The sequence below is a fragment of the Brachyistius frenatus genome, unplaced genomic scaffold (assembly GCF_029030835.1).
Source record: "Brachyistius frenatus isolate BFR_SWC_R1_liver_20210118 unplaced genomic scaffold, ASM2903083v1 Contig_1, whole genome shotgun sequence".
Classification (NCBI taxonomy): domain Eukaryota; kingdom Metazoa; phylum Chordata; class Actinopteri; family Embiotocidae; genus Brachyistius; species Brachyistius frenatus.
The window spans coordinates 2,374,932-2,396,927 of NW_027210600.1; the positions used below are offsets into that span (position 1 = coordinate 2,374,932).

At 41.7% G+C, this 21,996-nt stretch overlaps 1 protein-coding gene across 2 annotated transcripts in view; it reads left to right on the forward strand.

Moving 5' to 3' along the window:
• The first annotated feature begins 3,370 nt into the window (after window positions 1–3,370).
• Window positions 3,371–21,996, forward strand: part of meis3 (myeloid ecotropic viral integration site 3) — a 67,229-nt gene continuing 48,603 nt past the window's right edge. Inside the window, exons 1-13 of one of the 2 annotated variants that reach the window (XR_011310845.1) lie at window positions 3,371–3,799; window positions 4,177–4,278; window positions 7,950–8,089; window positions 8,538–8,712; window positions 8,809–8,859; window positions 8,965–9,015; window positions 9,804–9,953; window positions 10,101–10,209; window positions 11,370–11,515; window positions 12,259–12,335; window positions 13,207–13,265; window positions 13,478–13,564; window positions 14,999–15,299. Coding sequence is in view for 1 of the 2 variants with exons in the window: in XM_069696813.1 (XP_069552914.1) it covers window positions 4,267–4,278; window positions 7,950–8,089; window positions 8,538–8,712; window positions 8,809–8,859; window positions 8,965–9,015; window positions 9,804–9,953; window positions 10,101–10,209; window positions 11,370–11,515; window positions 12,259–12,335; window positions 13,207–13,265; window positions 13,478–13,564; window positions 14,999–15,198 (1,257 nt within the window). In the remaining variant the exon portion in view is untranslated. Of the gene's footprint in view, window positions 3,800–4,176; window positions 4,279–7,949; window positions 8,090–8,537; window positions 8,713–8,808; window positions 8,860–8,964; window positions 9,016–9,803; window positions 9,954–10,100; window positions 10,210–11,369; window positions 11,516–12,258; window positions 12,336–13,206; window positions 13,266–13,477; window positions 13,565–14,998; window positions 16,447–21,996 lie in introns of those variants that run through there. The other variant, XM_069696813.1, reaches the window with a different exon arrangement.

Here is a 21,996-nt window from a genome sequence, read left to right on the forward strand (position 1 = left end):
CGCTCCCCAGTTAATCTCCATCTATAAGGGGTGGTGGTGGTGGGGAGGAGGAGGAGGAAGAGGAGGAGGAGGAGAAGGAGGAGGAGGAGGAGGAGGAGGAGGGATGGAGGAGAAGAAAATAAGAAAAATAAGAAGAAAGGTAAAAAAAAAGAAAAGAAATGGAGAAGGGGAAGGCAGAAGGAAGGAAAGAGGGAGGGAAGAATGGTGTGATGGCTGAACAGGTAGAAGCAGTAAGACGAATGATTCTGGGTTGGGGAGAGCGAGAGAAACTGGAGGGGAAAAAGTTTGCAAACAGACTGCAAGAGCAGGTCGATAAGGGTGGATTTGCTTGGCTAGTGTGCCAGAAGAAAACAGGAGAAATGGAGGGTTGGAGGGAGGGAGGGGGAGGGAGAAAATTTATGTCCACGCTGCCAGACGACCCAGAAACTAGAGAGGCACAGGCTCATAAAAATGCACTCTGCACCCCTGACTGCCCCCCACTTGTACCCCTCTCTGTTTCTTCTCCTCATCCCCTCTTTCTCCATCAACAGGCGGTGCAGGGTCATAGTTGTGTGATGTTTTTCGGGTGGTTGTGTGTCGTTACCAGAGGTCACGGCAGCCGTATTTTCTTAACGCCAGAGTCACCGAAGTCAACAAGGTTGGGTGGCCCTCTGAAGTCAAGTAAAACTAGACTTTTGTGGCGAGATGACCAAACTGGGGGCAGCAGCAGTTTCCAGAGGTGGCTGGTTTTCATGTTGCAGATGATGAATTACAATTTCAGAAGTGTCAACAGCTGGCAGTGTCACGTTTATGTTTGCAGCAACAGGAGCATGCTGGGAAAACCCTACGGGAAAAAAAAGAGCTGTTTAAAGAAGAGGTAAGTGTGACATCTTCTGTTTCGAGCTTCATGAGACTACAGCTAAATTTCGAGGAAATTCACACATGTACACACTCCTACACACACTCCTCTGCTTGTTGTTTTCCTGTTTTCTAGCCCGGGGCATCGCCTGCAGTGAGGCCAAACTTAGAAGAGGAGCACCTTGACATGGCCCTCCAGCACGCAAGCACACAAATCCACACACACACACACACACTCAACAGGCTTTGGTGAGTGCAGAGGAGCGAGTGCCTGAGCCTCGACAGGGAGTGACAAATAACTGCAGCAGCCCTGACATGCAGAACGGTCCCACAGAGAACCTGCACGACTGATACGCCACTCTGTGGTGCAGAAAACAAGCCGCTTCTTTACAGGCGGTCTCCACAGCAGGAGGCAATCACATAAAACCTGAGTTAACCTGAGAGTCAGCCTTCAGACGGGCTGTCTATGTTTTGTCTATGATTATGTTTTAATCAGTCACCACATGTGCATTTGTCTCAGCAAGACAGAATGTAAATGTTGTAAACAGCCTGAAATCACAGAAATGAGGTGCACGCGGCTTGATGTTCAAACTTATGGATTTTAGATAAATAGGGTAGAAATTTCACCAAGGGAACAAGGAAATCTTCCAAAGGCATCAAAAGGAAATCTATTTTATGTAGAGCAAAGACCTGTGGCTGTGCTTTGTTGCTGCATGCGTATATAATCATGATAATAAAGATCTGGTCTTTATTTCCTTTAATATTAATATCCCTTTCCTTTGACTTGATATGTGACATGATTAAACACAAGTCCAAATAGGCTTGATGTGAACACGTGAGAGAGTTATAAACAGTCCTGTCAACACCAATTACAGGTATTAAGTTGAAAAAAACAAAAGATATCTGGAGACCCCCAAACAGCTTTTTCAATTCAATAATCAGGTAAAAAATAGTTTAGGACTTTTTTTTTTTTTTTTATTGCTTATTGTATATTATTTTTATAAAACCAGTTCTCATAAAATTATACAAAGTTATAAATTATGAAGCTGGTAAAACAATAATGTGACCCCAAACAGAAGATTGTTTCAAATTAAACAAAACAGATTTAAAATGATTAGTGTTTTAGGAGGATGTTGCAGTCAATAAGGACAACAGCACATGTTGTGTTAAAGTGTTGTTATTAAAGCAGGTGTATTGCTTTGATAGAAATGACAATCCTTTAAGTGTTTGTAATGTAAATGAGCGTAATCTACATGTGTAGATAATGGCCTGTTACACAGATGTTACAGAGCCTGAAGATTTATGGTCCGATTAAAGTTACAGAATCTGAAGAAAAACACTGAAAGCTGCTCAAAAAGTTATTAACATTTAAGAATAACTTGTAAAATAAAAGCGGAATAAATCCGTGTCAACATGAGGTCTTCACATGTTGCACACTTCTGGGTTAATCCTTTTCATTCAACCTGTTAAAGGCAAAACACGCCTCGGATCGCCTTTTCCAGCCCATTGACGCAGCTTCACGGTTGTATTACCGACTCAGTGTAGGAGGGGGTTGAGCGCTGTGATCACCTCTGCAGGAAACCAGCACCCCGCCGAGTTGAAAGGCCCCTGGCTGCAACGACGGTGCTGGGCCCTCACAGGCGGACCCCACGGCCAAACACCGTGCCGCCCACGGAGACGCCTGTCCGGGCCTGCTGATCCCCGCCAAGCCGCTGCTGATTGAAGTGCGGCCGCCTGTTGGGCCCCTCGCAGCGGGACCGGGGAAAGAGGAGCGTTTTGGATAATTATTATGTTACTTTGGTGTCATTTACAACACAAGACTGGGAGTTTAGCTGCTGCCCCACTAACATGTGAAAGTTTTTTTTTAAAAGTTAAAATTAAACTTTCTCACTATGATTTTGTTTTCTTACTCTGCTCAATCAACGGAGAAGGAGGGCCAAAGAGAGACATTTGGGCTGCGTCAAAAGGCTGACCTTGAATAGACGTCGGCAAAAACAATAAAACACGTTGAGAGCTGTTATCAGCCAGTAAATTCCATGTCAGCAGCACGCTTCAAACTTATTTATGACCCTGTAAATAAGTTTTAAATAAATACATTTGACTACACTTAGCCTTAAAATGAACTCTCATGCAGAAAAACAGCATTCAAGCCTATTTATGGATTTGTTTCTTCTAGGTTTAAAAGTGCATCCAAAGTGTTAGATTTGTATTCAAACAGCAAAGATTTTGAGTGAGACAAATGTCTTATTTCCACGCTACAGACAGTGTGAGGCGGATTTAAAACACAGTAATTGATTCTCTATTTTCATAGATTCTGTTAAACATGCTCCACAGAGTTGCCGCGATTCTTCGCCCGAGTTGTGATGATAACGCAGCCGCAGGGGAGATGAGCGCAAAGGGAGGGAAAGATGGAGGGGTGATGGAGGAGGGAAATCAGCGCGGAGATAGAAACGATCGAGAGAGTCTTCTTCTTCTCCTCCTTCTTCTTCTGTAGCGTTTGATAAGGAGGAGGAGGAGTAAAGGAGGAGGGGGAGGAGGGATGGAGGGAGCAAAGAGGGGGGGGGGGCTAAAGAGACCCCGTCGCGTTTTGACCCTCCGAAACCTTCCCGCACACCGCCAACCATCACCACTCCTCCTCCTCCTCCTCTCCTCCTTCTCCTCCTCCTCCTTCTCTTTCTCTCCTCTTGAGGCTGAAAACACCATCGCTCATTCCCAGCCGTGACATTTTCCAGCCTGTCGCCGTACGCTGCGCGGACAGCGAGCGCAAGGAGCCAAAAAGGAGCTGTGTGTGTGGGGGGGTGCAGGATATACGCTGCTCTTGTCCGTCTTCCACAGTATCCCAGAATCCCGACGCTCTGCGATCCAGAGCGAGAGGCGCACCGGGCGGAGACGAGGCGCTGCAGGAAGCCGCTGCTGGACTGCACCGGACACGGCCCGGGCAGGACTGGATATATACGTCTCGGTGGGACATTTTACACCATTTACTGGAGCCTTGTGTTACTCCCTCCTCATCCACCGATCGCATTTAATAGGCTGCGAGACTTATTAAAGCCTTTATTACCTCTTAGCGTCTTATAAAGCGTTAGGCTTCCCCGCGATGAGCCGTCCATAAAATCTCCAGTCCCATCATCATGTTGTAATTTAAAACGCGATGGACTCTGAGTAAACAAGGAGCAGGTCTTGACCGCTTTCAAATCAGTACATTATTGCTTTTAAAAAAATTTTTTTTATTGCATCCTTACAGGCTTTACTTTTTTTTATTTTTTATTTTTATATTAAATCTGTTTACAACTTAACTCCTGCTACATTATGAAAAACAAAATGCGCTCTAATTTCCAGGACCCCAGAGACAGAGGAAGGGAGCAGAGCTCGCTGGACTAGCCGAGCAGCGCATCATCATCTCCGGTGGAGGTCTGGCTGTCGAGTCGCATGGAGAAGAGGGTAGGTCTGCTTATTATTTTTATGAGAGTGATTTAGACCCCAGTCAGCCTGCTTGGGATAGTAGATATATTTATATATCACTATCATAATGGACGCACATGGTTGGGAATCCTCTTCGTAGCGCACAGCCGGGTTTGGCTGCCAAACAACAACACAAGGAAGGCCCATTAGAAACAGACCAGCGGGCTGGTTCTAGGATGGAAGTCATGTCTGGGGAGGGGGAAACGGAACAAAAATGTATTTTTATGCAATAAAACTATTTAGAAATCTTTCTTATATACCACCAAATGTTTATTTGCATGCACTTTAATGATGCAAAGACACAAAACTTTTAAATCTGCCACCTTTAACCCGCTCTAATCCCTAATTCACGAGGTGAAATGCAGTTCAGAGGAGGCTATGTATAACTTGAAGTGCTCATTTGGATCTAAGACTTCATCCTCTCCTTAAAATAATATGACTTTATTGTTGTGTAATGTCAGCCAGTGATGTTGGCACATCAGGGTTAGAGAGTAGTGTGGGTCATTAGGAGGCAGAGGAGATGCAGCCCTTCAACTCAGTAAGTAGGTCAGTTTTTTTGCTACAGTGATTCAGAGGCATGGTGGAGGTGGAGGAGGAAGAGACTGACGGGCAGCAGGCGGACTGAGACCTCAGAGTGGAGGAAGGCAGTTTGAGATGTACAGTGTGTAAACAGAAAAATCAGTACTGTATGAGAACAGTGCAGGCAGAGAGGAGGTCAAACATGCACTGAACCACCTGTACACTCTGCAGCTTAAAGTCCGAACATCAATCCAGATAGTCCAAATCCAACAGCAGAAATAGCAATAGACAGTTTGTGGGTGCAGTGAAACATTTGTTCAGTCACAGGTTACATAAGGGGATTACTTGGTGTTAAAAGAAGCAGCAGAGTTACACGTCACTACCCCAGTCAACTCCACGTTGTTATATTTTCTACCGTTGCAATGTAGATTATTAAACAGAAAGCTGCAGTTTTTTTAGGGCAAAAATTCAAGAAAATCAAATGGTGTCTGGTGGTCTAATTTGTCTCTGAGGAAAACATAATTTATTACAGTTCCAGTTGTTTTGAGACACTTACGTGTTAAATCTGCAACAGGTAATGTGGTCAGTTTTCTCTCCATAAAATGTGAAAGTGATTATTTTGGAAAGGTCGAGTGCAGCCTGACAATTTTTTATACTTTAGGCAACTTAAAAAAATCTGTAATTGCATGTTAAATACTTCACAAAAGAAAACCTTTCATTTGAAGGCTGCCACTCATTTGATTGGAATTTTTGCAACAATTAGCTTTTCTTTGTTTTATTAAAGTGGTGAAAAATGATTGGATTTAAAGTAAATCCATCCAGTATTTTGTTGGATATTTAAACAATTTCCTAACGTAGAATAAAGTTCACATTTCTTATTAAATTCATTTACTGAGAAAATGTCAGAGTTTCTTTGCTTGTTTTTATTTACTGTTTCTAATGTGGAAAAGGGATGAAGTTTTACATAATAAATATTTTTGTTTATTATAATTCAAGATGTTTACAAAGTTAAGTAGCAACATTGATTAATTCATAGAAAAATAAGTTTATTAGTTGAGCCCAACTTTTACAAAATTCCTGACATGAAACAGAGCCGTTGGACCAAGTTATGTCTTTTACTTCTTTTACAAAATGTTGTGTTATTGTTAAACATGAAGTCAGTGCCACAGAGCTGCAAGACTCATGATGTGTCATTCCAGCAGAAGCAGCCTGTAAAGCCTGTAATAACTTTACGCCTACAATAACACAATTCATGTTGTCTTTCCATCTGAATCCTGTTTACCAGCTCCGTGACCTAAAAAAAAGAAAAGAGAAAAGGGAAAATTTGTGGAATTTGTCATCTCAACTCGTGCGCTTTGATCCACAGAAACCCGATAGGGGCCGTGCGTAAAGAGAGACGCGCAATTCGATAGCAGTGATTGTGTTAATAGCCAGCCTCCATAAAAACTAGAAGGTGTCCGGGGACAGGGCCTCAGAGCAGGTGCTTTCTGTGATCCCGGGCGGCCATATGGGACTCTGAAATACAACAATTTGATAAGCCGTTTAGGACAGTGGTTCCCAAAATGGGGTCCGCAGACCTCCAGGGGTCCTGGGGAGGGGTTTCCAGGAGGGCAGTGCATGCACGTGAAGGGGAATAATTAAATTTCTCTTTTATGTCACTCCCAGAACATAGACAGAATGTGCTTTTATGTTGGTTGTCACTGCTGGCTGTCTCACCACTTTACAGTTTACTGATGCACTCAAAAATAACATCAGAAATCCTCTCAGATTGGATACTAATGGACAAACACCTTAATGTCTATAAGATATCTGGATTTAATAGAGCTATATTCTTGTGGTGAAAATGACTGAAAATCTGAGAACAAGTGTAAAAAACCTTCCCTGCTGCTATACATTTCTGTAGTGAATCCTAGTAAACCTCCTGTTGCAGCCGGCCAGGGGAATAGTCTCCACAAAAAAAAACTATGCTAAGCACATCATAACTTTTACGGCTTGGTTAAAATAACACCGAAGTGAAAGGTGTCGGGGGGCCGTCCCACCTAGCAGGTGCTGTCTGTCTGTGATCCCGGTGGCCGTGCGGGACTGCGACGGGAGTCCCTTTAATCCAGCAGAAACAGAAACAGGAGCAAATCTGCTGACCTGAGCACCGTCGCCTCGGAAACAGAAGCTGCAGTGATGCACAATTTAGCTCCATAACACACACACAGAAAGAGAGAGAGAGGTGGAAACAAGGGAGTCCGACATGTACAATGTATATTCATGACATGTACAATCTGAGTGCTGCTGAGTGTATGTTTGTCTCTGCATGTGTGTCATTGTGTCTGTGAGCGTGCCATATGTGTGTCTGATTCGCAGTGTTGGAGTGTGTGTGTGTGTGTGTGTGTGTGTGTGTGTGTGTGTGTGTGTGTGTGTGTGTGTGTGTGTGTGTGTGTGTGTGGGCCCCAGTGAGCCTGTCACAGCGGGTCGTGAGGGACCTCTCAGCATGGCTCCTGTCTAGTCTGAGTTTAGGAAGGAGGAGATGATATTAGCAGCTACAGGCTCAGTCTTCCTCCGAGGATCTCATCTTCCTCTTTTCTCGTGTTCTCCTCTGCTCTTCTCCAAAGCGCCAAACACTCGACTTTTCAAGAACTAAAAAAAACAACCTGTTTTTTATTTTTATTTTTATTTTTTTATCTCTATGCCTTTCTGCTACAGCTGTTGAACGGGGTTTTCTGAAGGTTTCTTAATCCTGAGGGTGGTGGGATTTTCAGCGGTGTGTGAATCCAGCAGGTGAAGCTAAAACAACAACAAAAAAACATCTAATGAAGAAATGGGGATAAATGCACACATAAAACTGCATTGACATCCATGCACGTACACAAATACACACACACCAAATTAAAAATAATTGTCTAATTAATCAGAAATGATAATAAATAAAGCTGCAGCACAAACACACAACAAACAGTAACTTCTTATTCATATTAAAAGGGAGCACAAAATATCTTCAGCAGTTTAGACACACGGCGCTGTCCGACTGTGTTGGTCCTCCCCGACAGCTCATAATAAAATCACATCAGATTTGATGTCAGACAGCTGCAGATGTCGAACAGCTCTCATGTTTTCTGTCTCTCCATCTAATTGTGTTGCAGTATGAAGAGCTTGTGCACTACTCAGGGTCGGAGGGCATGTCAGTGGGGGGGTACAGGGACGATGTCAGGGCGCTTCCTCCCCCACAGTACGGACCCGCCATCCCTGACTCCCTCAAACACCACAAAGACCTGATCTACGGGTAAGTGTGGGTCTGAAACTGTGGCTGATAGTGGCTTGAAAAAAACAGTTTGAAGTACATGTGCACTTTTAGTAGATTAACATAGAGCATATGTGTGTGTGTGTGTGTGTGTGTGTGTGTGTGTGTGTGTGTGTGTGTGTGTGTGTGTGTGTGTGTGTGTGTGTGTGTGTGTGTGTGTGTGTGTGCTGAATATGAAAATACATGTGATGTGTTTACAGCTGTCTGTGTCATAAATACTGTGGGATAAAGTTTCTTGTAACACATTCTGTAAATGTATCATGTGTACACTATGTCAACTGTTACTGTGTTTATGTGTAGTATGTTAACTGTATGTGTGTGTGTGTGTGTGTGTGTGTGTGTGTGTGTGTGTGTGTGTGTGTGTGTGTGTGTGTGTGTGTGTGTGTGTGTGTGTGTGTGTGTGTGTGTGTGTGTGTGTGTGTGTGCGCAGTCACCCACTGTTTCCACTGCTGGCCTTAGTGTTTGAGAAGTGTGAGCTGGCCACCTGCTCCCCTCGAGACTCCGCCTCCCTCTCAGCCACCTCCCACCTCTCCGGCATGATGAATCACAGTGACGTGTGCTCCTCCGAATCCTTCAACGACGACATCGCCGTCTTCGCAAAGCAGGTGAAGGACAGTTTTGAGGGCCAATCAGAGCGCAGACGTCGGCTGATGTCGAGTTTGTTGTCAGATTTGTTATAATGATTTGAATTTATGTTGCAGATTCGTTCGGAGAAACCCATATTTTCTTCCAATCCTGAGCTGGACAACTTGGTATGACACGGCCACCAACATCACGCTAAAATATAAAACTCACTTTTTTACACATGGCATGGTGGAATATGTCATTGTGATTCATTTGTAACCTCCCCTCCACAGATGATCCAGGCCATACAGGTTCTTCGCTTCCATTTACTGGAGTTAGAGAAGGTAGATGGGATTGAAACATGTTTTTATCTCAACATTTTTGTTCATTCTTACATTTTCATGGCCTTTATGATAGTGGACATGTGTGGTAATGTGCTCATCTGAAGGCCTGAGATAGAGGATCTACATGTCAGTTGTTAAACAGCCCTATAGCTAAATGCTGTTGAAAACTATTGATATTTTACGATTTATGGGAATCTTTAAAGTTACATTTAGAAAACGGAAAGAAAGTTGATCAGGCTGTGAAAATCTCTTATTTTTATTTTTAGGATTCCCTCAGATGAAAAACAAGTTTCTTAATCTTGCTGCATACTACCAATGAATCTCAACAACACAGATTGAGACAGACAGGGTTTCATACATCACATACCGAAGGAACCAATCCTGTCAGGGCGGGGCTTCCCATTTCATCGAGCTCCAGGGGAGTGGCTGAAGGGTGGGTGGAGATAAAGGCGGGGCTTTTTTGCATCTCTGCAGATCAGCATATCCTGAATGAAGGCGAAGGTGTAGAGTTACATTTTAGTCACTTTAAGGCATTAGAATATTTATTTTCCTGGATATGGGGACAGATAGTCACCATCACCATTGCTAATGATGACTTTAAGCTGAAATGCATTTGTCTCTTGCTTGCAGTAAATTGAAGTTTGTTGATCTGTGATTGTTTCATTGATCACAGTTCAGTTTTTAGGTTAAATTGAACCGAATAGAGGGACTTTAAATGTGAACTTTAGGTACTGGTTCCAAAATGGCGTCAACAGTGTGCGATAATGAAAATAAATGTGTTTCCTAAGGTGCACGACCTGTGTGATAACTTCTGCCATCGCTACATCACCTGTCTGAAGGGCAAAATGCCCACAGACCTGGTCCTGGATGATCGGGAGGGGGGCTCCAAGTCTGACATGGAGGACTTCACTGGATCCTGCACCAGTCTGTCAGAGCAGGTGAGAAACTACCTTTCACGTGTTCCTCTGTATCCACTGGATATCTTTACGAGTTACGACATACGTGTTTCATGATTCCTTGTTCTCCCGTCAGCTGGGAATTACCCCGTCTTACCTCCAGCCTCTCTTCTCTCTGTCTCCCTGCAGAATGCATCCTGGTTACGGGAGCCAGATGAATGCGCCACAACTCCTCTGGGAACACCAGGCACCTGTGGCCTGCCGTCACACAGCACCGCAGACAACTGTAGTGACGCAGGTACACACACAAACACACATACTTATACACAGGTTGGAAAACACTGCGTGTGAGAAAACATTACAGGGAAACAACATGCATCAAGATTCATACACAGCCTGTTACACATGTAGAGTGTATTATAATAAAGTAAATAATAGTATGTTCAAAGTGGCTATAATTGTGTGTATTATATATGGATAATTTCATTTTCAAGCAAAAATTACAAAACTCACAGCTTCCAGCTTTTTAAAGTCGGCCACTTTTTCTTCATCACATATGACAGTAGATTGAATATCTCAGGTTTTGATGCATCAGTTAGACAAAATGATTAAATTAAACACATCAACAACCTCTGATAAACTGTGAATGCCATTTTATTCACTTTTTTAAAGCATTTCACAGACTAAACAGTTAAGCCAGTCATCTTTAAAATAACTGTCTGACTATTCGATAATAAAAATAATCAGTAGTTGCAGTCCTACTCTGATATGATGAAAGAGTGGTTTAAAAGAAAGAAAGAAAGAAAGATTCATACACAGCCTGTTACACATGTAGAGTGTATTATAATAAAGTAAATAATAGTATGTTCAAAGTGGCTATAATTGTGTGTATTATATATGGATAATTTCATTTTCAAGCAAAAAGAAAGAAAGAAAGAAAGAAAGACTGGTTTAATATTTGTTGCAGAAGAAAATTATTTTAATGCATCAGTCTGATTAGATTCCACATAAGTGCAGTGTGTATGGGTGTTCAATTCAACTTTATTCATACAGCGCCAAATCACAACATAGGTTATTTCATGGCACTTAACACATTAACGTCCTTACAGCAAGACGTTACAATATTATACAATATTGGTGGATCAGGATGAATGTGAGTGCAGATGTGAATCCAGATGGAAGGTCGTCAGTATTCACGCTGGAAGTCCACGTACATTATTTCAGCGTAGATTTAAAAGCTTCAAGTTGCTTCAAGATGATTCTCTTGTTGTTTATACGAGTTTGGTGATTGTACTTTGGTAAATGCTGACACATTTTGGTTTTACAACGGTCAAATTCAACGAGTAAAATTATGAATATTAAAATAAGATATCAGCACAATGAGCTTTACATTGATTGGACCCTTATAAACAATCATACATACGTAAATATGATGATTTTGAGCTCTTTTTCCTGCAGGCGATTGTCTGGACGGAGGAGTGGCCTCTCCCAGCACGGGAGAGGAGGACGAGTGCGACAGAGACCGCAGGAACAACAAGAAGAGAGGGATCTTCCCTAAAGTGGCCACAAACATCATGAGAGCGTGGCTTTTCCAGCACCTGTCGGTCAGTTTCGCCGTTTCATCTCCTCGCTGCATCAAAGTTAATTATCACACTGGAAAACAGTGAATGTGAGCAGTGATTCAAACCATCCTCACAAACAAAGGAAAGCCTGTGTGTAATGTACAGCGATGCATGAGAGAGTAATTACTGAAAGAGAGGATTTAGTGTGGGACAGAACGTCACTGACAAGAATAGACAGAGAGGGGAAGCGAGTGTATAATGGAGGTCAATTAAATTAAATGAAAAATCGGGGGATTAAGTGATTATGTGAATATGCTCGCTATTGAATAATTGTGGAAGTGATAGAAATGGAGTGAGTAATTGTTGGTGAGGTGGTTAGATTAGTAATTAGCTACTAAATGAGGCAGGTCAAATGTTGCTTCACTCCAATTATTACAGTGTGCGTGTGTGTGAGAGAGAGAAGGACGGAGAAGAAGTGGGGGGTTGCTGGGGTTGAAAATGTGAGTGCAGATGTGAATCCAGATGGAAGGTCATCAGTATTCACGCTGGGAGTCCACGCACATTATTTCAGTGTAGATTTAAAAGCTTCAAGTTGCTTCAAGATGATTCTCTTGTTGTTGTTTATGTGAGTTTGGTGATTTCTTTAACCCCAGCTGTGTGTGTGTGTGTGTGTGTGTGTGTGTGTGTGTGTGTGTGTGTGTGTGTGTGTGTGTGTGTGTGTGTGTGTGTGTGTGTGTGTGTGTGTGTGTGTGTGTGTGTGTGTGTGTGTGTGTGTGTTCTTGCAGCATCCGTACCCATCTGAGGAGCAGAAGAAGCAGCTGTCGCTGGACACGGGACTGACCATCTTACAGGTCAACAACTGGTCAGTGCACTCCTAGTCAATACACTAATTCCAGCCCCGCGGCTTCTCAATAATCAGTTAAAGGCTTGTGTTTAAATGTAAAGTGTGAACTTTCAAATTAATATGCTGCCGTGTCAATAATGTATCAGTGTGGTAGTGTGCAGCAGAAATATATTGTATTTAACAACTCTTTTTTTTATTCTGTGCATATTCTGATGGATAAATGTTAATTAAATAAAAGGTAGCACTTTTACAAGATGTCACAACACAACTATAATCTGCTTTATTGGAGCGTATCTTTGAACAGAAAAAAGAAATGTCAGACGAAGCAGTTTTTTCTCACAGCTGCAGCACCATAAAATCCACTTTACTCCACGTTCATAAAACCGAATTGCAAATCAATATCCAATAATGAGATAATTTACTGCTCCCAAATTTCTCATTCAGGTACACATGCGTGTAGACAGATTAAACACACACATTTCCATGTTGCAGATCAAATGGTTCCTTTGGAATCGTCTATTTAATGTGCCTACATGGAACAAAAGCCAAAAACAATGAGGTGTCTGGTGCATGTTACGCAATAGATTTTGACATTCGATAGCTTCCATGTTTTCATTTGTACCCCTGCTGCAGCGCACACAGACACAGTTAGAGCAACCCAATAAATGCCGATCAATCAATTATCACAGGGAGGATCGATAGCTGCACTGCCTTAACGTTGATTTACTCTGCCCTCTGAAAGGGTTAAGTGGTTGTAAAAGGGAAAAGGTTAACAGTCTCCCGGTCCGCCTTTTTCTCCATTACCCGGTGGCCTTGTCCATCTCTCTCTCTCTCTCTCTCTCTCTCTCTCTCTCTCTGAAAACACGTTCTTTCTTTATGTCTCGTGCAGGTTCATCAACGCAAGGAGGAGAATCGTCCAGCCGATGATCGACCAGTCAAATCGCTCAGGTGTGTGTGTGTGTGTGTGTGTGTGTGTGTGTGTGTGTGTGTGTGTGTGTGTGTGTGTGTGTGTGTGTGTGTGTGTGTGTGTGTGTGTGTGTGTGCGCAGTCGGTCTACTTGCTCTGTAAACCTCTCCGTGTGTGTATATATATATGTATATATATATACATACATATATATATACATATGAGTGTGTGACAAGGCGTGTGTTGTCTCACAGGTCAGGGTGGCCCCTACAGCCCAGAGGGAGCAGCTCTCGGGGGCTACGGGCTCGACGGGCAGGCGCACCTCGGCCTTCGAACAGCAGGTACGGTGGCCTGTAGGGAAACACTGCTCTCAGTGATAAAGAATAACTTCTGTGATTCGATCCTGCTGCTTAAGCCTGATATATGTTATTCATTTAAGCTATTACATTCACAAGATAAGCCTTTGTTGCACTGGGTGACACACTTCTTTATTATAATGTACACAAACACTGCTGTCCTGTCACACTGCTGCAAATATTCACCACCACACGGATGGATGGATTCATCCGCGTCTGAAAATAGTCCCCGAATAATACCACTTGCTGCTGTTTGGGTAAAATAACTGCAGTGCCCTGCTGTGTCTGGAAATGGTTGACTTATTTATTTCAAAGAAAGTATACTTTTTTTTTTATGATTTATGTCTGAGACTGAAAGATGGGCAAGAGAAGTATTAAGAGATGTTAATTTTTGTCTTTTTTTGGTATTTGTTGACAATAAGAAAAGTACAGAATATTACCAGCCATGTCCTTTAAGTGCACTTGCAGTTAAAGTTAAAAGTAGCCCACAAAAACAAAGTCTCTACTGCGAATGTTTCTCATAAAGAAAAATGATGAGGCCTTGAGGGGACAGGGCTGAACTGAGAAATCTTATAAAAGATGTAAATATTTGTACTTTACATTAAATACTATAAATATTTATGAGGATAAGTAAAGTGTGACTCAGCAACTATTTAACGATAGGTCAACTGTGGTTTCTGTTTAATTTATGAAAGTACAGGCGACTATTTTCATTGGGAAAAGTCTGTGATTTAAATGTAAACAAAAGAGATTGCTCAACAGTTTCAGACTCAAACTTCTCAGACATGTTTTTAAATATGCATCAGAAGACGAAAACGATGTTTTCTCATGTTGTTAAAACCTCTTAAAAAGCAGCAGCCTGCCATTGGATCAATCGATGCAAACTAATGCAGTGCAGCCAGACATCCTTCAAACTCACAACATGTGGGTATTAAAAGTACATCTTGAATCTTTATTATTTCAAGTGTAAATAAGATGTAGCTTCAATGAAGATCTGAAACAAACTGATACAGAATATAATGTCTCAAATAAGATGACTTTTAACAAAGTTTTTGCTGCTTCAGGGGGAAACAAAGGGTAGAGTCTGTGCCGTATGTTGAGTTTAAGTAAAGCAAACAGCAGAAAAATAGGTCCATACTTGAACAGACCTGTTTGTTTCGAGTGCAAAATGTGTGGAGAACCTGCAAAGTTTGTGCTCTGTAATGCAGGTCCCAACATGATCTACTAAAGTAAAAGTACTGATTTAAGAAAGATAAAATCCTCTTCTCCGCTCTTACTTCCACACTTGTTTAGGATACTGTGGATGAGGACGGTCGGAGGCAGATTATTTAAAATTTCTGCACTATTGCTGCTCTGTAATTCTACATTTAGGTGCAGCCAAACAATTATTCGTTTTACTTGTATTTCTTTTCATTTCAGGTCTCCAGGGAATGTCCTCTCTGCAGGGGGACTACCCCGGCGCTCTGCTGTCCCAGCCAGGCTACCCTCCGCACCCGGGACCGTCCCTCCACTCGTACCCGGCCCCACACCCTCACCCCGCCATGCTGCTTCACCCGCCGCCACACGCACACCCTGCAGAGTCACTCCTCGCCCAAGGACTGGACATACACGCACACTAGCTATGGGGGGAGTAGGTGTGTGTGTCTGTGTCAGTGAGTGAGGGAAAATTCATGTATGAATGTGTGTGTGTGTGTGTGTGTGTGTGTGTGTGTGTGTGTGTGTGCGTGGGTACTGGGATATGTGTGTGTGTGTGTGTGTGTGTGTAGTTGTGTATGTGGAATGACGCATACAGAACACTATTTAAAGAGAAAACACACATGACTCCGAAAGTTTACATTCCCAACTGAAAGACACTGACCTCAATGTAGCTCTTCCACTTGTTAACACACACACACACACACACACACACACACACACACACACACACACACACACACACACACACACACACACACACACACACACACACACACACACACACACACACACACACACACACACACACACGCGCATGTAGACAGAAACATGACACACACTTCAGTCTGGACCCACAGGTTTAAGCCATACCTCTTTCAGAGTAGAAGTGCTTCCTCCTCTTCGAACGTCTCCACTGTGTGCTGTGGGTGAGACACATGCTTTAAACTACACTTCCCATCATGCCTGCTGAACCACAGGAAGAAGCTCCATCGGATCGGAGACAGATGAATATTTGTCCCTAGACTTTTTGCGGCAGCACATGGACGTCACCGGATGGGACTTGGTCCTGTGAACACGCCTTCTTCCCTCCTCCCAGTCTTCCTTCACACGTTGACTGTCAAAGACACACACACACACACACACACACACACACACACACACACACACACACACACACACACACACACACACACACACACACACACACACACACACACACACACACTGTATTTAAAGCTTTTTTTTAGTTTTTTCTTATTCTATTTTTATATTTATGTGTGCCACTCCAGGCGGATGCAGCTTCACGTGAGCTTGTTGAAATGTTAGCGCTCTTCCTCAGCATGAAGCTAAACACTATGAATGACTTCCAGTCTGCCTCGCTCTCGTACCACTGACCTCCTTAAGACGCCAGCCAGCGTCCGTTAGTTTAGGATCTTTCCTATCAACACGCAAAAACACGCAGCAAACACTACACTACACTGAAAGCCATTTCAGCACAGACACACACCACACACACAGACTTCTGTAAGCATTTCTAGTACCTTGTTGTGTGAGGGGAGCTGCAGCCAAAGGACTCTTCAAACATTCGGCTCCCTCTCCGCCCTGCTCGGACTGCTGAAGTATTTCTGATTGATAATGATGATGGGAAATACAGTTAAAATATTAAAATGTTTTTTGTAAGGCTTGTCACTGGTCATCTGTTTGAATGTGTGGTGTGATTCCACCAGCAGCTAGTTCAGTCATAGTGATGCAGTTTACATTCATGAAAGAAGCTGCAATCAGTTTTAGAGTATTTTAATTAATACCATTTATTTATATAATTAATATCATTAAATCAAAACTCTATGCTACATAGAATTTCTCCAGGGATTGGTGTGTTCAGTGAAGCAGTGGATAAATTCAGCATCCTCTAAAGAGTCAGTGAGCATAAATGTGCCTGATTTCTGAGTGTGTATGAAGACTGCACGCCACACAAGTAGGAAATGAAAGAGTGCAGAGACATCCCCAAGAAGATATCTGGAGTAATAGTAAATTTTAGAAAAAAAAGTTGAACTTTTATAATTTGTTTTGCGCCATTATTCGATTAGCAGAAAAGGTCATGATGATTTATACTGCTTAAATTATAAAACCTCTTATTGAATTATGTCTCATTTGCAACAGAGACTTGAGTACAGCAGGGGAAACTAAAGACAACAACATGACCAGCCAAACAAACAGCATTACAAACAATCACACACTTACTGTATCTAAACATGTTCAAATTCAGCCAAATGGGATGAGAGTTCAAAATTGTAACGTTATTTAAAGTATTGAAGGCTATTCCCCTTGTTGATATTCTTCTCCTGGGATCTGAAGTACTGTTTTAAATTCAAGACGACATATGATATATGGAGGCAGTTTTGATAATAGAAAATTATAAACAAAATGTACTGGTAGTTCACTTCTTGTTGCATCAAAGTATTTTAAAGGGAAATGAACAGCATGAGAGTGCAGTCATCACACAGCCATGATGATTGACTGGATGATGTTTTTTTGGTCCTCAAGACCAGAAAATATCATAAATATTTGTTATGATATTTTATATCTTTATCTACATTTTATGGCAGTTTTTAAAGTTAAAAATTAAGACTTTTTTTGGGCATGTAATGTAAGTTTAGGTTCACGCAAAAGAGTCTGATGAACATTATAGACAGACTGCGGTCCTGCCGTAGCTTTTGTAGATGAAGAGCTTTGTATCATCTGCATATAACTTTATATACATGCTGAATTGATGACACTGTTTATGAAGATTGTAAATAATAACGCACCCAACACGTAGTACAGATTGTCGTACTATAATGAACAAAAACATGACAGAGACTTCATCTTCAAGCTTGGGCATTAAACCTGCATGTTTCTACAGCTAATGAGACTGTGTCATGGAAATATTTGACTTTTGGTTACTGAGAAGGTTCCACTTTGTAACTGTTTCTATTAATTATTAAGGTTTGTACCAAATAACACTAGACATGTTTCTATATAAATCTGCACTGTAACCTTTTAGTACAGATTTCTACAGGTATTTTCACAAGTCTGTTAGAAAAATCATCAGGTTCCCATCCCACACCAAACATTATCACGACCAGAGAAAGATTAGGAACTCAAGAAAGCACTGAACTGCTCTGAAATCAGTATGAAAATCAGTGTGTAGTGTTTATTGTATCAGGGTTTTTACTTAAAAGCAGGTATACAATCAAAGTCAATGGATCTTTGTTTGTTTGAAAATATATTACTGAGCTTCAGTGCAGGGCAGACAAAGCTCAGAAACGGCCTTTTATGAGCAAAATACTGGTTGTTTTTGATTTTACAGAAACAGAAATGTATTTATCTTTAAAAAAAAAAAACTTTAGCACACACACCTTCCTTGGAAATATATTTGAGGTGCTCAAATGGTTGATTTTTCTATTACTTTCAGACCTAAAGATTTACCAAATTATGCAGATATATACATACTGTATGCATTCTCTGTATCCGGCTTCCAATCTTTAATAATTCCTTATTAACGACAGACAAACAGTGCTCCAAAAATCTTTTGCAGGTGCTAAAAACCAGACAGCAAAACGAATGAAAAAAGCAGCCTAAGTAAATCAAGTGTGCTCCTGATTTACAACAACCCACTCCATTTAGAAAAAATGTGACTTCTGAGGTATTCAAACTTTCATAACAAACATCCATTCACTTTCAAATGACTTTTTCTTGACAAATAGGTGTAATGTTCCTCCTTTTTTATAATCATAAGTCATGTCACTCCGACGATCTGTTTATCTTTGGCAGGTGCCTCAGGCTGCAGCTGCACAGATCTGTCACACAGGCTGGATTATCACAGGGAGGAAAGAAGTCCGATTTTTTAAAATGCTTTATAGCACAGACCAGAGCACACAGTCTTCTCTACTGTCCGTTTATCACTTCAACTCGGGATGATATCGTGCATTGACAAATACAAACTAGCAAAACCTCTACATGTTCACCCCTAAATTTCCTCTCGCAGTTCGAGATGCACACGTCGTATCAGTAACCTTCACCTCTCTTCTGCTCCGCATCTCTTTAGCCATCAAACATCCATACATAATTCCACCTCTTGCCATCCTACATCCTCCCACAGCACCCCGAGCACACAACAAACACTAGATACCCCACCCTTGTCCTGCCCCCAGTTGGCCTGGAGCAGTGGGGGGGTCAGGGGCCAGAGTTCAGACAGAGGTCAACAGGAAATGGCTGTTCTCCCTGGCACCCAGGTCCTGACCTCAGCACCCCTCCACTTTTCTTTTCTCTTTGTCCCTCTATGCACTCACCTCTCGGCCATGTTGGACTCGACCGGCCCCTCACTTTTACTCTTTCACCTCCTTACAGGTTTGTTTGCCTGGTAATCTTTTTCACAACACTGTCATGTAAAGCAGTGCGACCACTTTTGTTTCAGTGTGACCTCCAATGTGACAATTGGAAATTGAAATCAGTTTTTTCACAAAGGTTGTTGTGGGAAAGAAAAAAAAAATAATGACATTTTTCATCAGCTTTTAGATTTCTAAATGTCAAAATATCAAATGACTAAATGCTCGGTCCGTAATCAAGAAGTATGCACATGGAAGACTACACACTGCCTATAATTAGAATTATGTTGTTGGTTTAAACCAATATAAAAATGAAAAATGAGTCATTTAAAATCTTTTATCTGTTCAAGAAAAAGGGGGTGAGGGGAAATAAGACAAAAAAAATATAACAGGAAGTGTTTTTTCCATGAAGTGTTGTATATAAAGCAAATCAATTTACAATTTCTTTCTTAGATCAGATATATTGGTGCAGCCCAATATTACGGCAAAGTGTGCAATACACCAATCAGCCCACTAGAGGACACCGTATCAGTGTCACGTTTGGCTTCGCCTATAGCGGGAAAAGTACACGCATGTGTGACCAGCACATTTTCATTCAATGTGGTACTAAGAGTGATATAGACCTCATTGGGAGGAGTAGGGTGGGGGGGGGGGTGAATAAAACAAACACAGCAGTTTCATCCAGGAGGCTGGCGTTCAAGTCTGTCAGAAAGCAAAGGTCAGCATGGACTTTTTAAAGTAATGTATGTGCGACGTATTTAACATTATACGTAAAATGACTTGTTTTAACCCCAAACCATGATCGTTGTCTAACCCTAACCATGTGGTTTTTGATGCCTAAACCAAAGGCAACGCTTTTCATGCTTATTTGGGCCAAAATGTGAGACTGTCGCAGTGTATTACACCCTTCAGTGGGATACTGGGTTGATTGGTGTCCGCTGACAAACAACAAGAAATATCGTTACAAAAATGCCCAGGATGCATTTGCAGTAATTTAGAAACAATGACACTATAGTTTACATTGACTGGGGGAGGAATACCTTGGAGCACTTAAAACGTTTTGAGGGTAACATGTCAAAATGTATGGTTTCTGTATCACAAGTATTTGCTTAAAAAAAAATGTTTCAGACTTTTTGGGGAATATGCTCTCATCATGAGATGAGAATATTCCTGCCAGTCTCATGTCTGTGTGATGCATAAAGACTGGTAACTAAGGGAAACAGCTACTAGTACCTTTAAAGCTTAACATTTGATTCATCCATACAAAACCCAAAGTGTAAAAACATGTCAAACTGTTTAATGGTACATATCTCTGTCACATAGGAAGATTGACCTAAATATGTTTTCTAAATATGAAATATCAAAATGGGTAGTCTTTTTTTCCTGCTGAACTAGTTGATCTACTTTAAAATGAAGCACTTTATTCACATTTGTTCAAAAGTAAGCAGAAAAATCAACAGTCTCGCTTTAATCGTACATCAGTGTGCAGGCCTCACATACAATATAATTCAAAATCATATAACCTCAGATTATAATTAGCTTGGACCAATTGCCAGCTTCGTCTCTCACCAACAGACTCCATTGGGTGGAAATGACACTGCATAAAACCTGCCTTCATGTTGACGAACAGAATGAAAAAGGAAGCCAGAACATGCTGGTATGTGTTTACGTGTAAAGTGTGTTTACGAGGTTTAGAAAAGGATTTGTAATGTAGCCTGTGGAGGCGGGTGTGTGGTACACCAGTAGATTATTGAGCCGTACAACTTCACAAATCAGCTACATTTTTAGAAAATGACTAAAGAAAATATAAAACAATTTTTTTTTTTAAAGGAAATGTATTTTTATAAAAATCATATATGATGTAATGCTGTATAAAATGACAACAGTGTGATTGGCATGTGGAATGAGCTCCATTGCAGCGCTGTTACATGTTGGCCCCGTGCGGGGCGACTTCACGTATATATTGCACTCGGTGTATTGCTACACTCCTCATAATGTTTCCATCAGTTCAACTCCTACTGGTTTGAATTTGACCATTCAGGCTGTAAAAGCAAAATGAACACACATGTGTGTAATGTGAAAATGTGCACACCTGTGTGTGTAGCTGCATGAATATATATGTGTGTGTGTGTGTGTGTGTGTGTGTGTGTGTGTGTGTGTGTGTGTGTGTGTGTGTGTGTGTGTGTGTGTGTGTGTGTGTGTGTGTGTGTGTGTGTGTGTGTGTGTGTTTGTGTGGGAGGAGGGTTTCTCTGGCGGTCATTAATCATTCAATTACACACCTGTCAGAGTTCAGACAAGTGGGAGAGAGCTAGGGGAGGAGGAGGGAGGGAGGGAGGGGGAGGGAGGGAGGGAGTAAAAAGAGAGGGAGGGGTAGAGAAAGAGAAAAGAATGGAGGAATGCGGACGAAGAGCACAGAGGAGCCCCAGGAGGGTCAGAAAGAGGAAGAGAAAGGGAGAAAGTTTTATTGTGGCTGTGTGAACGAAGCGCGACAGAGGCAAGCTGCTGGATGGTGACAGCCTCTGAAAAGGCTGCAGTAAAGACAAAGACACTTACATGTAGTATGGTGGGGACGAGTGACAGATGAAGACATGGCAGGGCAGGACAGTAAAGATGCCGTCTGACTCGCTGCACTTCATCCAAACTGATTTAAGAGGAGCTTAAAGTGAGGCAGGTTTGGGTCACTGTAAGCTCAGTGTGTGTATGACAATAATCAAAACCAGACAGAGCAACTCAACAGTTTTTATATAATGTAGCATACAAATGCAAATGTATTTTTTATTGTTTTATTGCCAATAAAGTGTTTGAATGGTAGATTTCTCAAAAAAAAAAAAAAATGGTCATCCCAAACAAAAT